The sequence below is a fragment of the Spea bombifrons genome, chromosome 2 (assembly GCF_027358695.1).
Source record: "Spea bombifrons isolate aSpeBom1 chromosome 2, aSpeBom1.2.pri, whole genome shotgun sequence".
Lineage (NCBI taxonomy): Eukaryota > Metazoa > Chordata > Amphibia > Anura > Pelobatidae > Spea > Spea bombifrons.
Window position 1 is genome coordinate 109618720 of NC_071088.1, and position 22142 is coordinate 109640861.

At 40.3% G+C, this 22142-nt stretch overlaps 1 protein-coding gene across 1 annotated transcript; it reads left to right on the forward strand.

Moving 5' to 3' along the window:
* Nucleotides 1-1554: 1554 nt before the first annotated feature.
* On the forward strand, nt 1555-21874 carry ACVR1B (activin A receptor type 1B). The gene is made up of 9 exons (XM_053455545.1): nt 1555-1722; nt 16828-17067; nt 17762-18001; nt 18435-18665; nt 18865-19032; nt 19204-19360; nt 20070-20194; nt 21241-21371; nt 21651-21874. The coding sequence occupies exons 1-9, from the start codon at nt 1647-1649 to the stop codon at nt 21774-21776; spliced, it is 1494 nt and encodes a 497-aa protein (XP_053311520.1). The 5' UTR covers nt 1555-1646; the 3' UTR covers nt 21777-21874.
* Nucleotides 21875-22142: the final 268 nt, after the last annotated feature.

Sequence of the window (22142 nt, forward strand, 5' to 3'; positions counted from 1 at the left end):
TTACTACATATATACGACCACGAGCCTTAATAACATCTCTTTTCATTTTTACTGTTTTTAAACACTTTCCAAGATGCTAAATATATAGTACCATGAAATATTTGAAATAATTTTGATAAGTTGTGGCAACCTTATCGGGTAAAGTATTTGAAAACTATTTTGTAATGAATGTTTCCAGCTTGCTTATCGTGGGAACTATTTTTTAAGTGAAGCTTGTCATGAGTATTATGTGTTATAAACATCGAAAACAAAATATCTTTTTATTGCATTTCTTTTATTTAATAAACTTTGCACGCATTCCCCATACTTTATATATCCTTGATATTACATAGGTGCTTTCTGTACACAGTGGAGTTTTATTATTATATTAGGTATACTAACTGGTATGCATTAAAGTCATTCATTATCCAGAATACTCAGTATTAAAGAATACTATTGTCAGTGTAACAGAAGTACCAACTTTGGAAACATATACACTTTGTATATATATATATATATATATATATATATATATATATACTCAAAGGATAGGAAATAAAGAATGATTCATGCATGGTCACTAACTAGGTGTGTACTAAAACTTTGCTATTACTGTAAATATAAATGTTCAGTGGTTGGTGTTGGTACTAAGAAATATGATAAACTGAGATTTAGAATAACTTTTTTATCTTAGCGGTTATTCCTTCTATTCGCCCAACGCTATTTCTTAACCCATGCAATAAATTACTCTAAAATGCGAAATTACCAGTTAACTCTTTATTGCCTGAGTAAACAACATTGCTAAAAAGTGCTTAATAAAAAAAGGAAGCATGCAACCATGGCGCTGGAAGATTTATAGTAAAATGCCTGCGATCATCCCTCATGACACAAGCGTTTATTACATCATTTTCTATCATCTTACACAAAATTATATGATATGTGTAATATATATATATATATATATATATATATATATAAACATTGGCACTGCAAATAGTTAAATTGTGTGCCATACACAACATGCAGCCCTTCCGCTGTGTGTGTGGGCGGTGCAGACATCTTCCTCCACTAACATGCTTTTGTGTTAAAGAACTGCTGCTTTCTGAAGGCATTTTCTACAATAATCGCCACTTGCAAGCAGTTTCCCATTAGAGACGTTCGTGGCAGACAAAGGGCAAATGACTTGGAGGTGGCAATAAGAAAGCCAGGCCATATTTTTTAAGGGAGGGCTGCTGTAGCGGGCGGCCTTAGACGCCCCCGAACAGCCTCGGGAATGTGTCTATTTGCAGGTTAGGCCCAGACAACCAGGCGCTTTATTAAATGCCGACAGACAGACAATTCCAGGGCCGTCTGTCCCTTTAAGGCGCGCACCATGGGCTAGCAGAGGCGCGCACCCCATCAAGCGGAAACAAAAGATTCTTCAACTGATGTCATCCACTTAGGCACCGCCCACAACAGTGAAGGCAGGGTTTGGTCTAGGCGTTGACCAATCGGTGGCTGAGCTGCCTTCCTCCTCTGTGGTGTATGTGCAGCTGTAATGAGGTTTGGAACGCAGGCTGTGCGTGTCACATTTTACAGGAGGCCGTGCCGTGCGGACGCGTTCCCGTAGTACGCTTGTCTGGGTCGGTCGTGGTCGCGCAGGTTGTGAGTGCTGTGCGAATGTTACTATGGCGGAGCTACCGGCCTTCTTGCTTTTCACCGTCACCTTCCTTGTAGTCGGGGACGTCGCTAATGTGGCTGACGGTGAGTGCAAAAGCTACTGTTTTGGAGGGGAAGGGCACAGTAAGGAATATTATAGAGGGGGCAGACATCGGAGTCTCGGACTCCCAACACAGTATAGAGTGGTACAAACTGTCTGAAATATGCATATTTAATACAAAGAATGGTAAATAAGCATCTGGCAGAGGGCTGTGTGCGCTATGGGAGAGTGACCCGCTGTATTGGTGAATAGAAGGGGTCGTTTACATTGGGGATACTAAGGCTTTCCGCGCCCTGATGTGACCCATATATAATGTTTATGAATATTTAAATGTCCGTTCCTTTGGGGAGCCCGCGGAGCCTCAAAGCTGCGTCCTCATCGTATGCGTCTGTTGGAGTACAGTCTTTGTATATCATGTGAATAACACACGGGAATAAAGTCCAGACACTCGTAATAAGGGCGAGTGTCAGAACCGACAGCTAATTAAGTGTCGGTGAATGAAAACACAAAGTGTCATCAGGCGTAAATGTGGGCGAAGACTCCTAACCGACCGAGCTTTGCTAAGACAGGAAAAAAAAAAAAGTCTATTTGTTTTTGTTGTGTATGATCTGGCTGTGTCCCCGGCTGTCGGAGTACCGATACCTGTCACCGACACTTCTATTGCATGCGATCGTACCATACGGTGTATCTGGAGCTCTTCCCCCATGTACACAGACGTCCCTTTATATTAAACACTTTGTAGAGTTATAAGAAACGTGATTTAAAGCACAACATGTAACTATACCCTCACTTGCGCAAGTATTCCCAGCAACTGTGTTATACGCAGATAATCCTCTTATTCTTTCCTATTAATATGATATGTATAGAAAATACTACCTTTTCTCTGTATAGGATATAACGTCTGTGTTTGCCATGGCGATCCTTCCTTAGTAAATATTCTTGTGTGCAGTGTCTACAAATGTATAGTTTTAAGTTAAGTAAACGCATGGGTGTCTAAATAAGTTCGGAAAATGTATTTCAATGCACGCTATCGTTCCTGGCATGTTTTAGCATTAATATATATTTCTAATACTAACACTATATGTCTGACTTTAAAGCTCTTCTTATGGATGCCCTAAACGGCGTTATGTTTAAGTATTTTAATTGCAAGTAGAGATAGTATTTAATCTAACATAGTATCATCTTTCTATACCCCCTGTCTTTATGTGTTGGTATAGAATACCGTACCCTCTCACCAAGTCTTACATTGGTTGTATAGTACTGGTGTGTTCCCTGAAGGGGTTAAATGTACTCTTGATTTATGGATCCTGGCAATATGGTGGTTTTTAATACATGTCGTTTGTAACCTGCCTCCAGAAAATTAGAAGAAACAAAGTGTTTTCTGCTAGCATTGTTTGGCGTAACAGCCTGTTACATTTCTTGAAAATATGTGTTCTGCCAAATCATGTGGGAGTCCACCTTTTTAATGCGAGCGCGACTTGAAAATAACCAAAAAAATGCGTTTGGAGACTTGGAATGTCGTAACTAATATTCTCACCATCGCAGACGCAGGTAAAGTTAATTGGAAAATTCTTTTTTTTACTTGTTAGGAAACTTTTTGTTTTGGTAGATTTTAATACGACCGTTTTTTCGTTACTTTATACTTTTACCTGACAGAGTGGGAGGCAGGTAAATGGAATGGCTTCCCATAAGAGGTGGTAGAGGCTAAAACAGTATTGGGGAGTCTAAGACATACCCCCTAAGAATATTTACACCAGGAGGAGTGGGCAGACTAGACAGGCCGAATGGGTCTTGTCTGCCATCAAACTCTTTGTTTAGCAAAGTTGTGTGTGATTAGAGGCGAGCTACTGTCCCACAAACATGGTACAGCTTTCCTAACCGCTCTCCTTTCATATGTCTTATAGGTGCAGCCATATGAAAATAAAAATCTTTTTTATAGCGCCACCATATTCCACAATGTACAATATGCAAACACAATAACAAGTGCAATGCATCAATTTGGGCAAAAATAAAAAGTATCATAATTATGTACAAAATGATCAGGGATGAATAGAGGTGTGATTCGAATAAGTATTTTCATAATACCAATGGCATATATACCGTATATATAGCAGCAGGTTAATGCAAACATATAGTTGCATTGCTTACACAACTTCAAAGAGTGATATTTTCACAAATATTGAACTTCTGAACCCGCAGACAGAAAGATACTTTTAATTAGTAGAAAGAAGCAGAAAAAATAGAAAACCAAAATATGCATATTACAATCCTATAGTAAAACATTATCACTACTATACATCATTAGGTACTATATATTGGGGCTGTAATAGCAGAGCTGGATGAATCCTTGGACACGGGCAGTCCCAGCTTCTGGAAAGAATACCTTTGGCTCCTAACATTTGCTATATCGTCATCCTGACTCCTAAAATGTATTTCCTGGCTTCCAGATTCTACCGTATGTAGAATTGTCTTGCCGTGTCTAAAAGGCACGTTTGCTGCAAAGAAATCCTGTTAACGTTTGGTTTACTTACAAAGTGCTTTGTTTCTGGACGTTGTGTATAAACCAGCATGTTAAGGTTTCCTCGGCTTTGAAGAAACGCTTCTGCTTTCCAGATCTTTGCTTCCTTTTTACTTCTGACCTTGCTGGTAAGGTGCGCGGTGCACACGCTGTATAGGAATCTATGCGCTGACTGCACTGAATCAATCATGCGGCTATATTTTTATCAGAGATGCCTTATTAGTATAAATAGTCATGCCTGTTTTGTCCCTGTCAACATATGCTTAAAATACCCCAAGTGACAACAGTTCCCAAAACGATGAGCTTCCGTAAGGCGGAATAAGAGGAGCCGTGCTACTATCAGTAGTATCGTCCATTGCGATGACTACGCAAATCGTGTGGTTGTCACTTTTATCCCTCATTATGATGCCAGAAGCGATCGACTCGATTGCAGTCATTTGGTGTGAACGTGTATTCGCAGTACTTCTGTGCAAGCTGCCTGCTGGGACATGGTACCCATGTAGGCACTTCGGTGAATTCTTTCCACCTTGTGTTTTATGTGCCGAAATACAATCGCCGGAGAGAATTTGGTTTAGCTATAGGCTTGGTTTCAATGGAATACCAAATCAAGTCTGCGACATGCAAAACACCAAAGAATTTCCAAACCCGGTAAATCCAGGCTTAGCCAGAAGGACTGCATTAGTGAGCCTAATCACCAATTACCTTCTCTCTGCAGCTCTACAACCACATTCAGAGATCTGACACCTGTAATCTGTAGAATGTAATACTTTTTGCTGATTTTCACATCCAGAGATTATTCCCCCCCCCCTTGTAGGTGTGGGGGGGCAGTTATTTAAAGGGCGCACCTGCGACTTTCTGTAACTCCGGCGTAGAGGCAGCACCTGTAAGTCTTTTGCTCTCTGTTGCTGAGGGCAATATTCCCTTTGCCATAAATACTGAACACAGCAACTGTGCAGAACAAAGCTCTCCTTCTCTGTCTGGAAAGCTGATGTTTAAACGTGTCAAAACAGGTCCCCGAGGGTTGGGTTTCATGCGAGTTATAGCCACGGAGCCCTGATATTTTGCGAGATGTATGTTTACTTTTTGTGTACTGGTTTTGCTGTGGCGCGATACTACGTTTTTTTTTTTTTTTTTTAATCTCCCCTCCAAATAATGAGTTTTGCACCAAGCATGGCAGACATTGAATCTGGCTGCCCGAGCCTTATAGCCTTTTGTTGTTTTGTTTTTCCTCCTCTTAGTGATCACACACACACACACACACACACACACACACACACACACACACTTTTATGATCTAAGCCTGTGCCTGGGGAATTCTGAAAAGGAAGAGTGGTGGTACGGGGTATTTTTTCCTGTGTTTGGTGTATTAGACTCCTTCAGAGATCAATGGTGATATTGATTTTGCTGCTACTGATGTTAGCTAATTGACTTTATGGGGAACACAAGAAAATATACAACAAATATGCAATATGTGCATATATACGCGTATGTTAATGATACACGTAGTTGTTTTATTATGGCTCACTGTCCGGAAACACTAACAGTTAAACCTGTTCCCTGCCACGATATCTGTAAAGCTAGTTATCGTTATTTCACATGCCATCATATATTGCGCAACCGACCACAGATATCCTATAGCAGCAACGCTGAACGTATATTTAGCTTTTCAATGCGTTTTTTCCTCCGGAGGCTTGGTGCTGCGTGCAAAGGGTTAAGGTGTAGCAGCGTCAATCCATATTGCTGCCTTGGAGTTTATTCTTTGTAGAGGAAAGCAGTGAGAAGAACGTCTGAGGATCGGGTGTTCTACACAATCTTCTGTCTAGCAGTAGCAAGCTATGTAGCGCAATATGTAATATATTCTGCATTTCTTATTGGTATTAATACTCATTTTGTTGGATTCTAGAGCGTCATAACGACAGCATAGGAGGTCGTCTTCTCTGGAATGTACCGCAAAAGTGCCTCAAATCTGTCGTGACCCAGTAGAAGTGGCGTGTTTTAGGTGTCAGAGGTGCAGTTGTTAGAGATCAGAGCAAACATTCTTTTTTCCCCATAGTCCTGGGCTTTCTGTTGACATCACTTTGCATTCCAGAAATACTTTAAAGCAGAACGAGTATAAAAGAATGTTGGGAGTCTATTACTAATTAGGAAAACATTAAAAAACCCAACAAAGTAAACTTTAGCTTGTCTCAAACTGAATCTGTCCTGCGGGTTTTATGTATAATGTAGGCGATGCATGTAGAAGACCGGATCCATATTTAAGGTGTCCGCAGCAGTTATCTACCTGATTTTATAGATTATATGGAATATGTATTAAAGATATACAATTATAAATTGTCTGCTCAATTGTTTGATGTAAGTGTGCTCTTCACCCTCTGTATATCCAGCTGTTAGAAGATGCATTTGCTCTGAAGGAAGATATTACACTTTGTATATGGAGTAGTGTGTATGCCTCCTTCTCGATCGGTCTGTAGGGGTTGCAGATGGGCCAGGAATTCTATGCATCCTTGGCTGAAAATTAGTTGAATTCCGTTTTAATTGAAATGCCTTTACTCAAGCTCCTTGTGGCCCGTTGAGGGCTGGGGTTGTTCATCCCTGACTATAAGCTTGTTTTGAGCACGGCTGTCCTTGCCTTTTTGTTTCTGTAAATTCAAATTACGCGATGCGGTATGTGTTGTTTACTGTGTCTTATTGTACAGCGCTATATGAATCAATAGATAATAAGCCAACTAGCTTCCAAGAGCATTGCTGCCATAGGCATCCTTGGAGGAACAAGCCAAGCTTTTAACCAGAGGTCTCGAGATACTTAATGAATGCGTATGTCACAATACATCATGAGACCCATTGAGTGTTTTCACATGCACTTTAAGGCAAGTTCATGTGTTCATAAACAGAGTTGTCCTGTATCGGTAGAAAAGACATCTGTGGTCTGGATCAGTGCATTACAGGACTCGTACTGTGAATAACTTGCGCATGTAGACATAACATAGGGGTCTTGCCACCCTTCAAGTAGGACTGCCTGGATAATGTCCCCAGCGCAAGGCACTGGCGGGTCGCTGTAATCTGAGAGTCCTCTCTGATCCTTGACATTGTTTAATACACAACTGTCTCCAGGAAAGAGGATGGCATTCATAGTTAAAATATGATACCATACCCACTACTCTACCCTATATTCAGGTACTGGGCTAATTGCTGTAGTAATCCGAATCTCAATAATAACCTTAATTTTATCCATAGAACTTCACGCACTTGGCATTATATTAGTAATTATATAGCATGACGTCCGTCTTGAGGAACCGAGCATATAATGGTTGAAAGTTACAGCTTTATGGATGTTGTGTAAAGGACCTTGTAATAGGGGGAAAAACAATTACTAATGAGTAAATAATAAAATATATAATTCCCAGACAGGAAGGAAAATATTGCCAGTCCCAATCGTATGCTTAGGAAAGATAACGCTTCCAGATATTTTTTTCTTTCCAGTTCCAGATTTGAGTGTTCCAAGCCCCATGGTGAGGGGTAGATGGGGGAGGGCTCCGTAATCTGAAACTAGTGGTGACTAAATAGGGATCGGCACTAAATAGGATTTCTGCTACAAATGCAGAGTGTTATTCGAAATGGAGTACAATAATTTAATCGGATTACAAAAACATGAGCAATGTACACGGGACGCCGACATTCTGGTTCCCACTTCAGCTGATTTCCCACTTCCAGACTTTCATTGAGAAACTTTGGAAAGCCATGTAATTCTCTTACTAAGATATTAAATGAAAAGGGAATGTCCAACACATCCACCTATAGACTTGATTATATGTTTAAAGGTTCCTGAAAAGCCTTTGAATAACTAAAGGGCTAAATTAGCCTTTCTATGTGTTAGCATTCAGTACATTATTCCTGTGTGTGTGTGTGTGTGTGTGTATATATATATATATATATATCGTATTTGCTCGATTATAAGACGACCCCCCAAAATCTGAATATTAACTTAGGAAAAAAAGAAAAAGCCTGAATATAAGACGACCCCAAAGGAAAAAAGTTTGATAAAAGCTATGATTGAGAAAAATATTTTTTTTGTTTTTATTTCCTTGTATTTTCCAACCTGCCCCCCAGTTACACACATCTGCCCCCAGGCTTGCCACACCAATATGGCACTGTGCCCCATGGTATGCCTTTTGACCCCCTATGTGCCACTCTGCCTCCAGAGATGCCTTATACCCCTATATCCCATTCTGGCATTTAGGGGGTTAAAATGCATATTATGGGGCAGAGTGGCATATAGGGAGGTATAAGGCATTCCAGGAGGCAGAGTGGCATTAAGGGAGTTAAAAGGCATTGTATAGAGCACTCTGCCTCCAGAAATGCCTTATACCCCTATATGCCACTCTGGCATTTAGGGGGTTAAAAGGCATATTATGGGGCAGAGTGGCATATAGGGAGGTATAAGGCATTTCAGGAGGCAGAGTGCTCTATTAAATGCCCCCTTAACGCCACTCAAGAAATGCCCTATGCCCCCATTTTACACACACACACACACACACACACACACACACCCTATACCCCCATTTAACTAACACACACACACTCTCTCTCCCCCCCTCTCTCACCCCCCTTCCCCCTCTCTCACCCCTCTCTCCCCTCTCAGCCCTCTCTTACCGGTGCTTCCAGCCGGGGCAGCGGGTTGACGTCGCCTTCAGCTGCTAGCCACACCTCCTTCCGGCTGCAGCGGACGTTGTCTATGCGGATCGCGTAGACGTCAACCCGCTGCCCCGGCAATACAGCAGGAAGCACCGGTAAGTGTGTGTATGATGGGGGGGGGGGGGCAGGAGGATCCAGGTCCCCTGCAGCGGTGCGGGGGATCTGGATCTTAGTCTCCTAATCAGACCTCTATTTGAGGTCTGATTAGAAGACGACCCCGATTAGAAGACGAGGGGTATTTTTCAGAGCATTTGCTCTGAAAAAAACCTTGTCTTATAATCGAGCAAATACGGTATATATATGTATGTATGTATGTGTATATATATATATATATATATATATATATATATATATATAATGTGTGTGTGTATGTGCGTAGTAATTTTTTAAAATATTTCCTCATTGCGGTGTTTTGAATTTTGCGCTTATCTTCTTTCATCAGTAATAAACCGGGTTTCATAAGTTACCTCTCTGTCCACATTTAGCCTGGTCCGTTAAGTGCGTCGATCAGTGTTTTATTAACTTCTTGGCTTCCGTGGCTCAACTGGGTGAAAACAATTGGCACAGAGTTTTGCAGTTCTCTACTTCTACACCGATATACCACGAGGGCAGCCACGTCCACTTCCTTTTCTTGGCATTGTCAGTCTTTCCTCACCATTAAGATATTTAGCCTCTAGGCCCACGCATGCATAGCAGCCATATTTTTTGTTCTTATATCTGTATAAGTACCTGCCATTTTGTTTGACGTTGTCACGGTCTCCCAGATCCAAACACCCCCCCCCCCCGTCGCCATGTTTACATTCTCATGTACCTTCTCATTTCTAAAGTGATATGAAATATTATATAATTCAGAAATATGTCCTTCTAAAGATAGATATCTAACAAATATATGTAATAAGGTTTTAAAAAATATTTATACATTAAACAAATTGGCAAATATATATTATAATCAATTTAATGAAGAATTTATAAAGTATAGAGGACATTAATCCATTTAAAAAGATGATAAACATTAAATTATTAGTAAATAAAGTTAATTGCTAAATAAGTTGTAACTACCAAATGCTTACCACTCCAACACCAAACCTTAACACACACGCTACCATATGCTCACAAACACTAACCTCTTACACACACGTGATCACCATACGCTCATGGACACGAACGCTAACCCCATACAATAATATACACACTAACACAATATGCTGATTCTTGCACTGATGCCACACTAATGTAACACTATCCAAAAACACTAACACAACACTATACATAATACTCAAACATGCACACACTGACACTAAATATATATGTGCACGCACATGGAATCTAGCACTGTACATATATGTACGCATACACTATTCCCTCTCACCCCATCACAAAAGTCACTAAGTTGCCATGGCTCCCAGGCTTTGTCGAGTCACGCACTAGTACAATGTATAAGTCACATTGTGAACTTTTTTTTTCTTAATAGGAGCCAGTTAACGTTGATTTGTCAATTCTTCTAAATCATACACTTTAATATTAAAGTGCAATAAGTCTGCAGGATTATTCCTTGTGTTATCTTATCTCAGCGCTATTGGTAAATTGCTGATTGTTGTAAATAGTTTGTAAGGATGGGGTGAGGCGAAGGGATTCAAGACAGGAAATTGATACGGTAACGCTGGCTTTATCATTGTAATGACCAGATTCCATGAGATCAAATGGTCCCTCTAAATACCCCTAAATAATTACACTGACTGGTAAACATATACTGTTTTACTTTTGTGATGCACAATATCGGAAGCTTCCATATAATTTTTGGATCACTGTAAATATGAAGCTGCTATGTAAATGCCATTAATTTTATATTGAAGGGCCAACACTGGCTTGTTTCTCCATCAAGAAGGTCTGCGCTTGCCCTGTATAATGCACCGTCTAGTGAGCGCGGAAACTTTGAAGAAATCTTTCTCTGATTAATTAATTTTGTTCGATTTCAGCATCATTCTTGTCTTCAGACGTTGCAACCTTTTTTATACAGCAAGATGTAGAGGCTCTTAAACACCATGATCTAGAAGGCTCTTCAGATGCAAGGTCCCGTGAAGAGCACGATGTTGTAGCAGATTGGACACAACTCTGATCTGGCCCCCATTTCCCGTTTTCTTAGAGGGAAAAAAATATGTAGAGGGGGGGGGAGTAGGACCAAGATCAGAGGTACCTCCAATCTGCATCATGTACTTCATAGGGCCTTACATCTGAAGTAGTAAATCTAATAAAGTACAGTTTTATAAAATAAAGTTTTATGACAAGTTTATATGAAGCTTGTTTTTCTAGGCGGCACTTTCACCTGAAATTAACACAATCGTGAAACATGAAGTCGTGTTTGGACAGGTAGTCAAAAGGTGAATAGTTTAGCATTGCAAAATAGTTTTCTTTAGTTTGTATTTTACTCCACTTTTACACTTGTTAATATCATGTGATCTGCATGTTTTTCCGCTTAACATTAAGTTGAGACATTCATTTCTGCAATGCATTTTGCAGTGCTATCTCATCTTTTTAGGAGACATTTACTTACCCATGACAGCCTAGCTAACAGTGCAGCCCCCTTTCTGTATCCCTGATGCCCCCAAACATTTGGTTAACTCATGCCTTCTCTTTGGTTAACAAGGTGATCATATATTTCCTTTTGTAAATGACCCTCATCAACTTTTGCCGCATCTGTAGCCCATCTTGTGGTAGGCGGCAATGCTGCCACGCGTGTCCACTCACGTGTTTTGTATAGGACACATGGGCGCATCTTCTAGTGGCAGGGTTGCACAGTGCCAAGACGCAACCTGTAAAATGGCACACTGGCATGCTAGGCAGATCCAGATGACACCCACTTGCTTCAATTTGCATAGAGACTTGTTTAGTTGGCAAATACCTTTTTTTAAGTGGTATTATATTCCTTTTTCCATTATCTTAAGATATCAGTGAGGAGCATTTTACATAATTAAAAGCAAGGTTTGCAGAATTGTTTCCATAAGTTTCTTTTTGAAGTCATAACTGATGCTGTTGTCTTGTGCTTAGTATTCACTGCAGTAGCTGGTTGAAAAAAAAAATCAAGATTTGCCGCTCAGTTTAATGCCGCTTTAAACAACAAAATGATCTAATTTCATGGATTTGTTTCTGAATCCCTGTGACTTATAAAGCAAATGAAAGATTTTACTCCTATTGAAAATACTCGGTGTTGGATGACTCGTATCGGCTTAGGTACGCACAGCTATTGCAAAAACCTGTATGCCGTATCATGGCACGTACCTGACAGAGAGGAATGCACAAACGTATTGTGCAAGCGTCTAATTCTGGAGTGAGGTCAATAGAGGGAAACCTTGTAGATATGCATAGATATATCTATCTGTGTGTATTTATTTTTATAACCTAAGGAGACGGCCTCTCCCCCATTCTTCCATTACTCTCGGGGGAGTCCGTGTTGGCTTTGTCCTTTTGCAGAAGTACCTGGATAATGGAGCTGATTCCGGGGAGAAGCGTTCAAAGAAAGAACACAGTAGAACAATGTCTTAATGTTGCAATAAAGTTTTTCATACCACAAAATGCCTGCGTTTTCTTTTTTGTCAAGCAAGGTTTCTAACCAATCAATACGAAAAAGATAATATAGAGATAACTAGAGATGGAGGGGCTGAATGGATCCATTGGCAAAGGATATAGTGTGGTGAGCTTGCTATGTGTTGGGAAAGGGGCCTGTGTAACAGCTAGGACCGCTAATTGTGGGGAGAGCGTAGTCAAAGGACAACTCAAGCTTAAACCAAACCTGTTCACCTCTCCCCAAAAGGCTTGCATGAGAGGGCATGCCCACATACAATAATCGCGATCAGCATCAGGACCTTTGCATTTGAGGAAGTGTACGGTGTCCCGTAGACCCATAATCCTCTGACGTAACGGCGAATAATAGGCAGAATGCGCGACCGTAAATGATGTAATATGCTGCCAAGGGTAAGATCTTAGACATTTACAGTTTGCACATTATGTGAATGAACAGGTATGTGGCTATTGAACCAGTGAATGGATTAGTGTTTGTAACGGTGCAGTAAATGAATGAGACCTGGGCTCCTGTTCAGTAACTACACGATCCGTGCTCTTATACAGTAGAATTGTTTGGGTTTTGCGAAGTACAGGTGAAAGGCCAATAGTGTCTTTACTGAAGCTGGCAATATTTGAAAACAGCCTAGCCCACCCTTTTATGTGTTTCAAGTAATCTTGACCCATAGATTGCTTATACTTATTTAGCACTTAAATGGTTAGGCAGTCTTTGTGCATATAAACTGAATTATTGCTTAGAACAGCATCAGTCGTAATAAAAGTGTCACATTAAAGCGTACCGGTAAAGAATACATTTGATGGCAGGGTGTGTGCACTGCATTTATGTGTGCAACGCTGGAGCCTTTAACTACTCAGGAAGGGGTGATGGGCATTTATATTAAGGATTACACATGATTCAAAGGATCTTCCTAGAATTATTGAATCTCTCTATCTGACAGAATTCATAATATGCCTTTTTTTTTTCTCCTATAAAAATCAATAACATAGTTTTAAATGTTTGCTCTATACAGATTACGAGATGTAGCAAAATGCTCCCCCACTTTCACCCCCCCCTGCAAGATTTGTTGAGGGCCTCTTTATATATGTACTTAACTTTGGCTCTATATGACTGTATTTCTGGTCATTGGTGACATCCGGTGTTGTATTAGGAGAAGCAGGTTATACGTCTCCTTGCTATAGCCACACTTGGGAACTCTCCAGGTTTGACCTGGACTCTCCGTCTGAAGCACTGCGCCCTTTCTCAGGGCCAGAGGAGCGGCATTTAGCTACGCTCACAATCCCTTCCCACTCCCCTGCCTAGCCCTACCACTATGCACAGCTAGCCCTATCCTGTTCAGACTAGCCTTGCTTCCTCTTGAAGCCACTTGGGAAGCCCTGTGATAATTTTTTTCTGTATGACTATAGCCCTCGTTATGCCTTTTGTCTTGGTCAGGGTTGTGGCCAAACTTTTCCTAATTGAACCATACATTGTAGTGGTCCAGCTCAGGACTGGCTCTTCGCCATGTATGATAAAATCATTGAAAGTCTACTGCAGACTTTCTTTTGTGAATAAATCCCTTTTATGTAATCAAGGGGTGAGTATGGTGAATATGCCCGGTGTGGGCCGCTGTTGTCAAATGACCCTGGCAGGCTACCATCTGGTTGGTAAATTATGGAGTGATACTAGTCAGAAAATGAAAAAAAAGTGTCTGTGCTTTCTGCTGAGCCCGTAGAAAAATGCACTCTGACATTTTCTCCGCTACACTGTGGCTTTTTTGTTTAAGAGTGCATTACAAATAAGGGGAAAGTCCGTTGCTTACAGACGCTAGAGTATTGAGTCTGGCCCAACGCAGTCTGTTATTAATGAATGCATTATAGTGTATAAAATGGCAATCCCTTTTGAATGTATTCCCAAGTCAACTTACTACTGAAAAATTCTGTTCATTTACTCTTCTACTTTGATGTAAAGTTCATTCCGTGGCCCGTGTCATTTTCGATTTCGTTAAGGACAGGGAAAGACATTGGAACCTGTCTCTTTCTTCCTTGTGTAATTACACAAGAAATGGCTCTGACACTTCCTTCACAGCCAAATGTCAAGACCAAGCTGCTCTGCTGCAAGTGATATGTCTAAGAGGATAAAGCTATGCATGCGATGATCGCAATAAATAGAAGGCAAGCAGAAACATGCACCAATAGTTTACAGAAAATGTGTCCTGACAGGTCAGGGGAGCCTAACACGTTAACCAGCTTCCAAAAGTCTCTCTTTCTCTATGAATATAAATGAAATTAAGGTGTTGGAGGATCTGCAGTATTCAGCTGATGATTTTGGCCCAAGTTACAATCACTGATCCCATGGGCTGATTCCCATTTTATAGTGTAGCATTCGTGGGTATGTTCCTTAGGGGGACAGCTTGGCATGAACTACCCGATAACAATGATTCACTTAATTTCTAAGGGAAACTCGTCGGACCCTACCTCCCTTTTGAGTGTCTTTTTGAAAAGCTCCAGTAATGTTCATATTGGACTTGATTCCCTTATCTTCTCAGGACCGCTCGGCTATTGATGAACAAGCCACCAAGTGTGGCTGGTCTATGGTGCTTATAAACCACCCCTCCAGGGATACATGCTTTCCCTATGTATGCCTTGTGTCCATGCTGGCAAAAGTGTATTTCATTTATAGCCCATTATATCCACGCAGCTCCTAATTTGTTTAACATCAAAGGCAGAGGATCCAGATCAGTAAATCTTCACTGGTTTTAGCCTGGCTATAAAAGCTATTAATATTATTGAATAACGACAATTTTGGTGCATGACTCACCAAGTAGGAATGCTCCATTTTGGTATTTGGAAGACTTGCCAAGTTAGATGTTTAGTGTACGTTAGACAATATGTTGTAACTTTCCTCCCACACAATTAACAGACAGGCACGCGTTTCCCCCCAGACAGCTAAAGTGTAGTTTAATTCATTTGATGGGAAAACTGTTGCATAGAACTTTTCCCATCAAACCGTGAAGTGACTCACTCTTTTGCAATGGTCCTTCATAATGATCGAGAGATTGCCTGTGTGATTAACCAAAGCAAATATATTTGTAGGGTTATGCAGGAAGTATTGCAGCAGCAGGCGGCTCACAAAACCAGTGTCCAATTATTATTTAACCCTTTCACAGTTGCTTTAGTGTTTTCTAGTGTCCCTTGCCAAATATGTATCGCCAGATGTTACCAATTATTTAACATTAAACAGACAGAGTGGAGTTGTTCGTGCCTTTCTTTTCCTAACATGCTTGTTTTGAAAATTCTAAATCTCAGGCGCGATTTCAGCTTCATCTGGGAATCCGTAGTTGAAGTTGATAACCTTTTTATTGGGCCACTATAGCAAAGATGTAAAGCTACACAAGCTTTTTAGAACCTCAGTGGTCTTTTCCATTACTCGTGTGTGTGGTTGGTCATGGTAATGTGTGTCTAGGATTTATACACTGCTTTGGGTAGCTTTTGTTTAGGATTTTCGTCACAAACTTATGTAAGAATGGTGGATGTTGAGTCCAGGGCTCACTGCTGCTCTTCATGTTGAAATCGTTCTGTATGTGGACAGTATAAGCACTTGATTACCACTTTTCTTATTTCTCTAAGGGCAGAACAAGACCGGATAAAACTTTTTCCTAAAAGTCATGTACCCGCTTGCTGTGAAAGTTAGTTGTTTTTTTTTTTTTTTGTTCTAGGAAATTAATAAAAATAACATTAGATTTTAGTATCACTGGCTGCTTTACTCCTGTGTATCTGCAGGGGATGTATCGGCCTATAAATTGCTGAGAAACATTGCATCTCGGGGGAAATATTGGCACTTTTCCTACAGTTGTGAAATAGCCATGATCAGAAAGTAAAATAATTTTGAATAATTGTTTCTTGGCCTAATCTCATACGTTTTTACGGTTATGCCTTTTATTCCTAAACCCATGAGCTATTCTGTGTACCAAAACTGACGTCACAGATAATCAGGAATGCTTTGATTTGGCAATCAAGCCAACAAGGAGAACATTTTGGTCTGTAAGTTAACTCGGGTTACAGCACCGTCTATCCCTAACCTCACCACCCCTCAACTCACACGCACATTCTGACTTTGAATAAAGAGAGAAAAAAAATATTTTCTCTTTTCCATAAAGCATCATTCTAGATGTTTTCATGTTTGCTGAATTTTGCTGTTTTAACTCATGGCTGCCAGACGATTGTTAGATGTGACGTTCCAATGTTCTTGACCTAGTACCTAAAAGGTTTGGTTCACAGCAGTGGGATTGCTGAAAAAGCCTAGTAGTTTAAGGGTTAACTGTTTGTAATGTTAATCAATTATAATTGTGTTTGCTAACAATGCATTGTGTCTTGTTTTCTGCAGCAATTAGATGCCTGTGTTCCAACTGCATCAAAACAAACTACACGTGTGAGACAGATGGGGCCTGCATGGTCTCCACCACCAACATTAATGGAGAGAAGCATCACATGCGAGGATGCATTTCTTTAGCAGACCTCGTCCCTGCCGGAAAACCTTTTTATTGTCTTAGTTCAGAAGATATCCGAAACACCCACTGCTGCCACACAGATTTTTGCAACAACATTGATGTTGTGGTGCCAAGTGGTAAGTAACCACTAAATATTGATCAAAATTATAATGCACATCTGTTATATATATATAAAATAACTTGTATTATTAGGGGGTGCCATATAAGTGGGACAGCCCCTGAGCAATAGGGGTAGAGGTTAATACAGTGAGGGAATTAAAACACAAATGGGATAGGCAGTACCGTGCTATGTGTTGGGGATATAGATGGGATTCCTGAGTAAATAGGGAGTAAATATGCCTCAAACTTTAAGGGGTAGGCAGTGTTCAGCAGGGTCACATAACATCTCCCTGCGTGACCTTGCAGTAGTAGTGTGGCAGCTCACACTGGCTGAGGCTTCACATGGTGTGGGTGTCTGGGTATGTTTGTCTGTGGGTTTGTCTGGGGTCTGAATAGGTGAACTGGATCTATTAAGTGACTTTCATGTGTACTAATGGCTAAGGGATGTAAATTAATAACGCTATTGATCTGTGAAAGATTCACATATAAACACCCCTTCTACCTTTTTAATACAAATTGAAGTGTGTACAATGGAATATTTGGAATTAATGTTGTCTCTTAAATATGTTCTTCTGTATTAAAAATCTTAGTGAGGTATATGAAAGTTGCCCGTAGGGGGCGATGAATCTCCTGGAAAAGAAAAATGCCAGTTTTGTGGTTATTGTAAGTTCTGTGTATTGCTCGCAATTAATGTGTTCTGTTTGTTAATAGGATACAATAAGGACCCTTCTTCTGGCTGGGGTCCTGTGGAGCTTGTGGCTGTGATTGCAGTTCCTGTGTTTCTCCTTTGTGTTATCCTTATTGTGGTGGTCTTGTTTCACTGTCATCACCGGGTTTATCACAACCGCCAGAGGCTTGACCTTGAGGATCCATCATGTGAAATGTATCTGGCAAAAGACAAAACTCTACCAGACCTGGTGTACGATCTGTCCACATCAGGTTCAGGCTCAGGTAACCATTTCATTTGTCGCTCTGTATTCCATAGCACATTGGAGACTTCTGTATATATTTACTGTGGTGGGTTGTATAATCTTCCACGTTTCTTTCTCTCCCTTGGTGAAAGATGATTGGTGGCAACAGCTTTTGTTGTTGAGTTACAGAGAGCTTCTTAACTAGAGCAGCAACCAGTTGTTTTACTGGATAACATAGGGTGTGTGTAAAATGTATATATTTAATGTTCTTGTTCAGTGTGAAGGGTTGGAGTTGTATGATGCAGCTGATCAGTAGATGTGGTTGAATATATTGTTGTTGAGGGGGTGATTTTATATAATTTGGCATTTGAAATTGCATATATAAACTATGTTCTACATATCGGGCATTTTTCCCAAGTTTAATAAAAGCATTCTGTGTTTTTTTTATTTTTTTTGTTTTTTTTTTAATACAGGGCTACCACTTTTTGTACAGCGAACAGTGGCAAGAACAATTGTACTGCAGGAAATCATTGGGAAGGGGCGTTTTGGAGAAGTATGGCGGGGTAAATGGCGTGGAGGCGATGTAGCAGTCAAGATCTTTTCCTCCAGGGAAGAGCGATCGTGGTTCAGAGAAGCAGAAATCTACCAAACCGTCATGCTGCGGCATGAGAATATCCTTGGATTTATCGCTGCAGACAACAAAGGTAGCCCCTCTAAAATTCTATTGATATGTAGAATGCTTAGCCTAAGCAGTTACCCAATATAATGAAGCAAAAGAAGACGTATATGTATCGGTATGCACTCCTTTAAAATAAAGCCTTGAATAGTTCCATGTATTCTTAAAAAAATTTAGGAAACGTCTTAAATGTTTTTCTTAAGCTACATTTTTTTATTTTTTTTCAGACAATGGAACGTGGACACAACTTTGGCTCGTTTCAGACTATCATGAACATGGGTCGCTGTTTGACTATCTAAATCGATACACCGTTACCATTGAGGGAATGATTAAGCTTTCTCTGTCAGCTGCTAGTGGGCTCGCTCACCTCCACATGGAGATTGTTGGAACTCAGGGTAAGGCAGCAAATATTGTTTCTCAATTATAAAAAAATAATAATAAATCAGCTTTAGTTTATGGTCACCTTTCCCGCTAATGAAACAAGTTCTCATTTTTAATCATCTTATAATCAAATATTTACAGTTATGCGTGATCACCAAAATGAAGAACTTTTTTCTTTCCTTCAGGGAAGCCTGGCATTGCTCACCGTGATCTCAAATCCAAAAATATTCTGGTGAAGAAAAATGGCATGTGTGCAATTGCTGACTTGGGCCTTGCTGTTCGGCACAATTCACTCACCGACACCATTGACATTGCTCCAAATCAGAGGGTTGGGACAAAACGGTTAGTAGACTATTAATCTTTTGTATGTGTGTGTATTTATTATATTAAACCCCTTTAGCCTACCTTATTCTGTTAAGGAAGTGGTACTTCAATGAATAAAATAGATATGCTTCTTCAAGAGTGTATTACACATCATTTAAACATTTAAAGGGCCCTAATGGTAAATATGTTGAGTGGTTATTAGCTATGCTACAATACATTGTGTTTACAATACTTTGTTTAGCTTAATGACCATATATACCGTATTGGCTCGGATATAGGCCGCCCCCGTATATAGGCCGCACCCTAAAAGTTTGGTGCTTTTTTAAAGAAAAAGTTTTTTTCTTTAAAAAAGCACCAATAAACATGCTGCCACTCTGCCCTCTCCCCCCCTCCCGAGATATGCTGCCATTCTGTCCTCCCCCCCCCCGAGATATGCTGCCACTCTGCCCCCCTCCCCCTCCCCGAGATATGCTGCCACTCTGCCCCCCCCCCCCAACTTACCAGAGCAGACTCCCGGGTGTCTTACGGGGCCGGAGGGGGACATCTATGCACATCGTGTATACAACTCCCGGTGCCGGCACTCAGCGGAAGTGCCGGCACAGGAAGTTGTATACGCGTATTGCGTAGATGTCTTCCGCCGGCCCTGCAAGTCTGCCCTGGTTGCCAGTGAACATTTCCCCCTGTAGGTATTATAAATGTAAACTAGTGTTTTGTTTCCGCTATACAGATATATGGCTCCAGAAGTGTTGGATGAGACCATAAACATGAAACATTTTGACTCTTTCAAATGTGCTGATATTTATGCTCTTGGTTTGGTTTACTGGGAAGTAGCTCGTAGATGCAGTACTGGAGGTGAGTTTATTTATTTTTGGACTGTACATGGTCAGTTCCGACTATTTGTCGATTGCAAGCTTGCAAAGAAAGCCCTATTTACATTGCGTTATATTACATTTTAAAGCAGATTTCAAAGCACTATTACACTTAACTATAATAAATGCTCCTTCTGTAGCAGTATGTCTTATGTATGTTCATATTAAAGAACCCTGCTCTTGTGAGCTTACAGTCTATAACCTTGTGCATCCATTCATCTCTTCCCACATGGGTCCTAAATATAATGTATAAGGTACTATATTTCTAACTTAAACCCACATTAAATTCATAGTGATGTTTGTACCTTTGAAAAATACTATTGTCCTTTTTGAAGGAAGTAAGGATTACTCATCCATGTTACGTCTTTTAGAGAAACAAGGCAGAAAAATAGCACTGTGTTGCCCTCCATGAGCTTTGGAAAAATAATCTACTCAAAAGTGGAGCTTGTTGGGCAACATACCTGCCAGACTGCATTCTGCATTAAGAACTTCCCACCAGTGGTCAGGCATTGCTGGTTGCAGTGTCATGATTTGGATACTTTGCGATATCAGGCCCATAATGTTTGCCAATGTTGAAAGGACGATGACAAGAATGTCGGGCCATCTGTCAGCTAAGGCACACAGAGTTCTGCAGTAAGACAATCTGAAACACACAAACAAGTCTGCATCAGCATGGTTGAAGTTGAGACTTAAAACACACAGAAATGTTGTAGCGGGACCTGAAGCAAGGCTTGAAAAAACATAATTGTCTCTACGTTCTGCATGAAGGAGAAGACCAAAATTACTTCCTTTCGCAATAACTACAAGAAGTATTTGTAGTTATTGCTACTAAAGGTGGCATAACCTTGTGTGTTTAAGAGAACAATGACTTTTCACACTGAGGCATGATGATCTATTCTTTAATAGGTTTATTACTTTCAGGTTGAAGATCTAAAAATATACAAAAATGTAGAAAATCAGAAGGAATTTTTTTTTTCCTCTTTTCTCCAGATATGCAGTTTCCAATATATATTGTATTTCTGTTTTTAGGTTTCCATGAAGAGTATCAGCTTCCCTATTATGACCTTGTACCTTCAGATCCATCTATTGAGGAGATGAGAAAAGTAGTATGTGACCAGAAGTTGCGGCCTAACATACCCAATTGGTGGCAAAGTTATGAGGTGAGATATAAAATACTCTAACTTCACTAGTTCATTTGAATGGATTGTTGGCTCCATCGGAAACACATTTTAGTAGTAAATGTTTTTATTCAGAGTTTCTAGTTCATGACTTCATAAGTGGCGATATCATTGAAGCAATCGGTGAACTGGTCCAGCCAGCCGTGGCAGTAAAGCAATGTCTAAAACTGCCGCAGAAATACTTTTTTTTTTTTTTGTAGATAAGCTCCACAGTGTTGATGCTAAAAGTCTAGGTTACAAACTGTTTTGTTTCTTGCACAGGCACTTCGAGTAATGGGAAAGATGATGAGGGAGTGCTGGTACGCTAACGGGGCAGCCCGGTTGACGGCGTTGCGCATCAAAAAAACACTGTCGCAACTTAGCATACAGGAAGACGTGAAGATCTGAAACCTCCAACAACGCCCCTGAGAAAATGTGGAAACAAGAAAAAAAAAAATCATACAAGCTGCCATGATGTAGTACATAAGTATGAGGCCTACCTCAAAGTTTCTTCCCAGACAACTGCCAGTTGAACAATGGGGCCTTTTTTGGCCAAAATGGAAGAGAACAGCACACTTAAAATTAATTCTAGGTTTGGGTGTGAAACAAAAACCTTTTTTTTTTTTTTTCTTTTTCTATTTCTTTTCTTCCTAAGAGCATGATGATATTAAATTCAGGTGATTGCCGCATTGCCTGACTTTCGTTCTACCAACGAAAATCTCACAGTGGCACCCCTTTCGTGAGCATAGGGTAAAATCCACTTCATCTAACTTG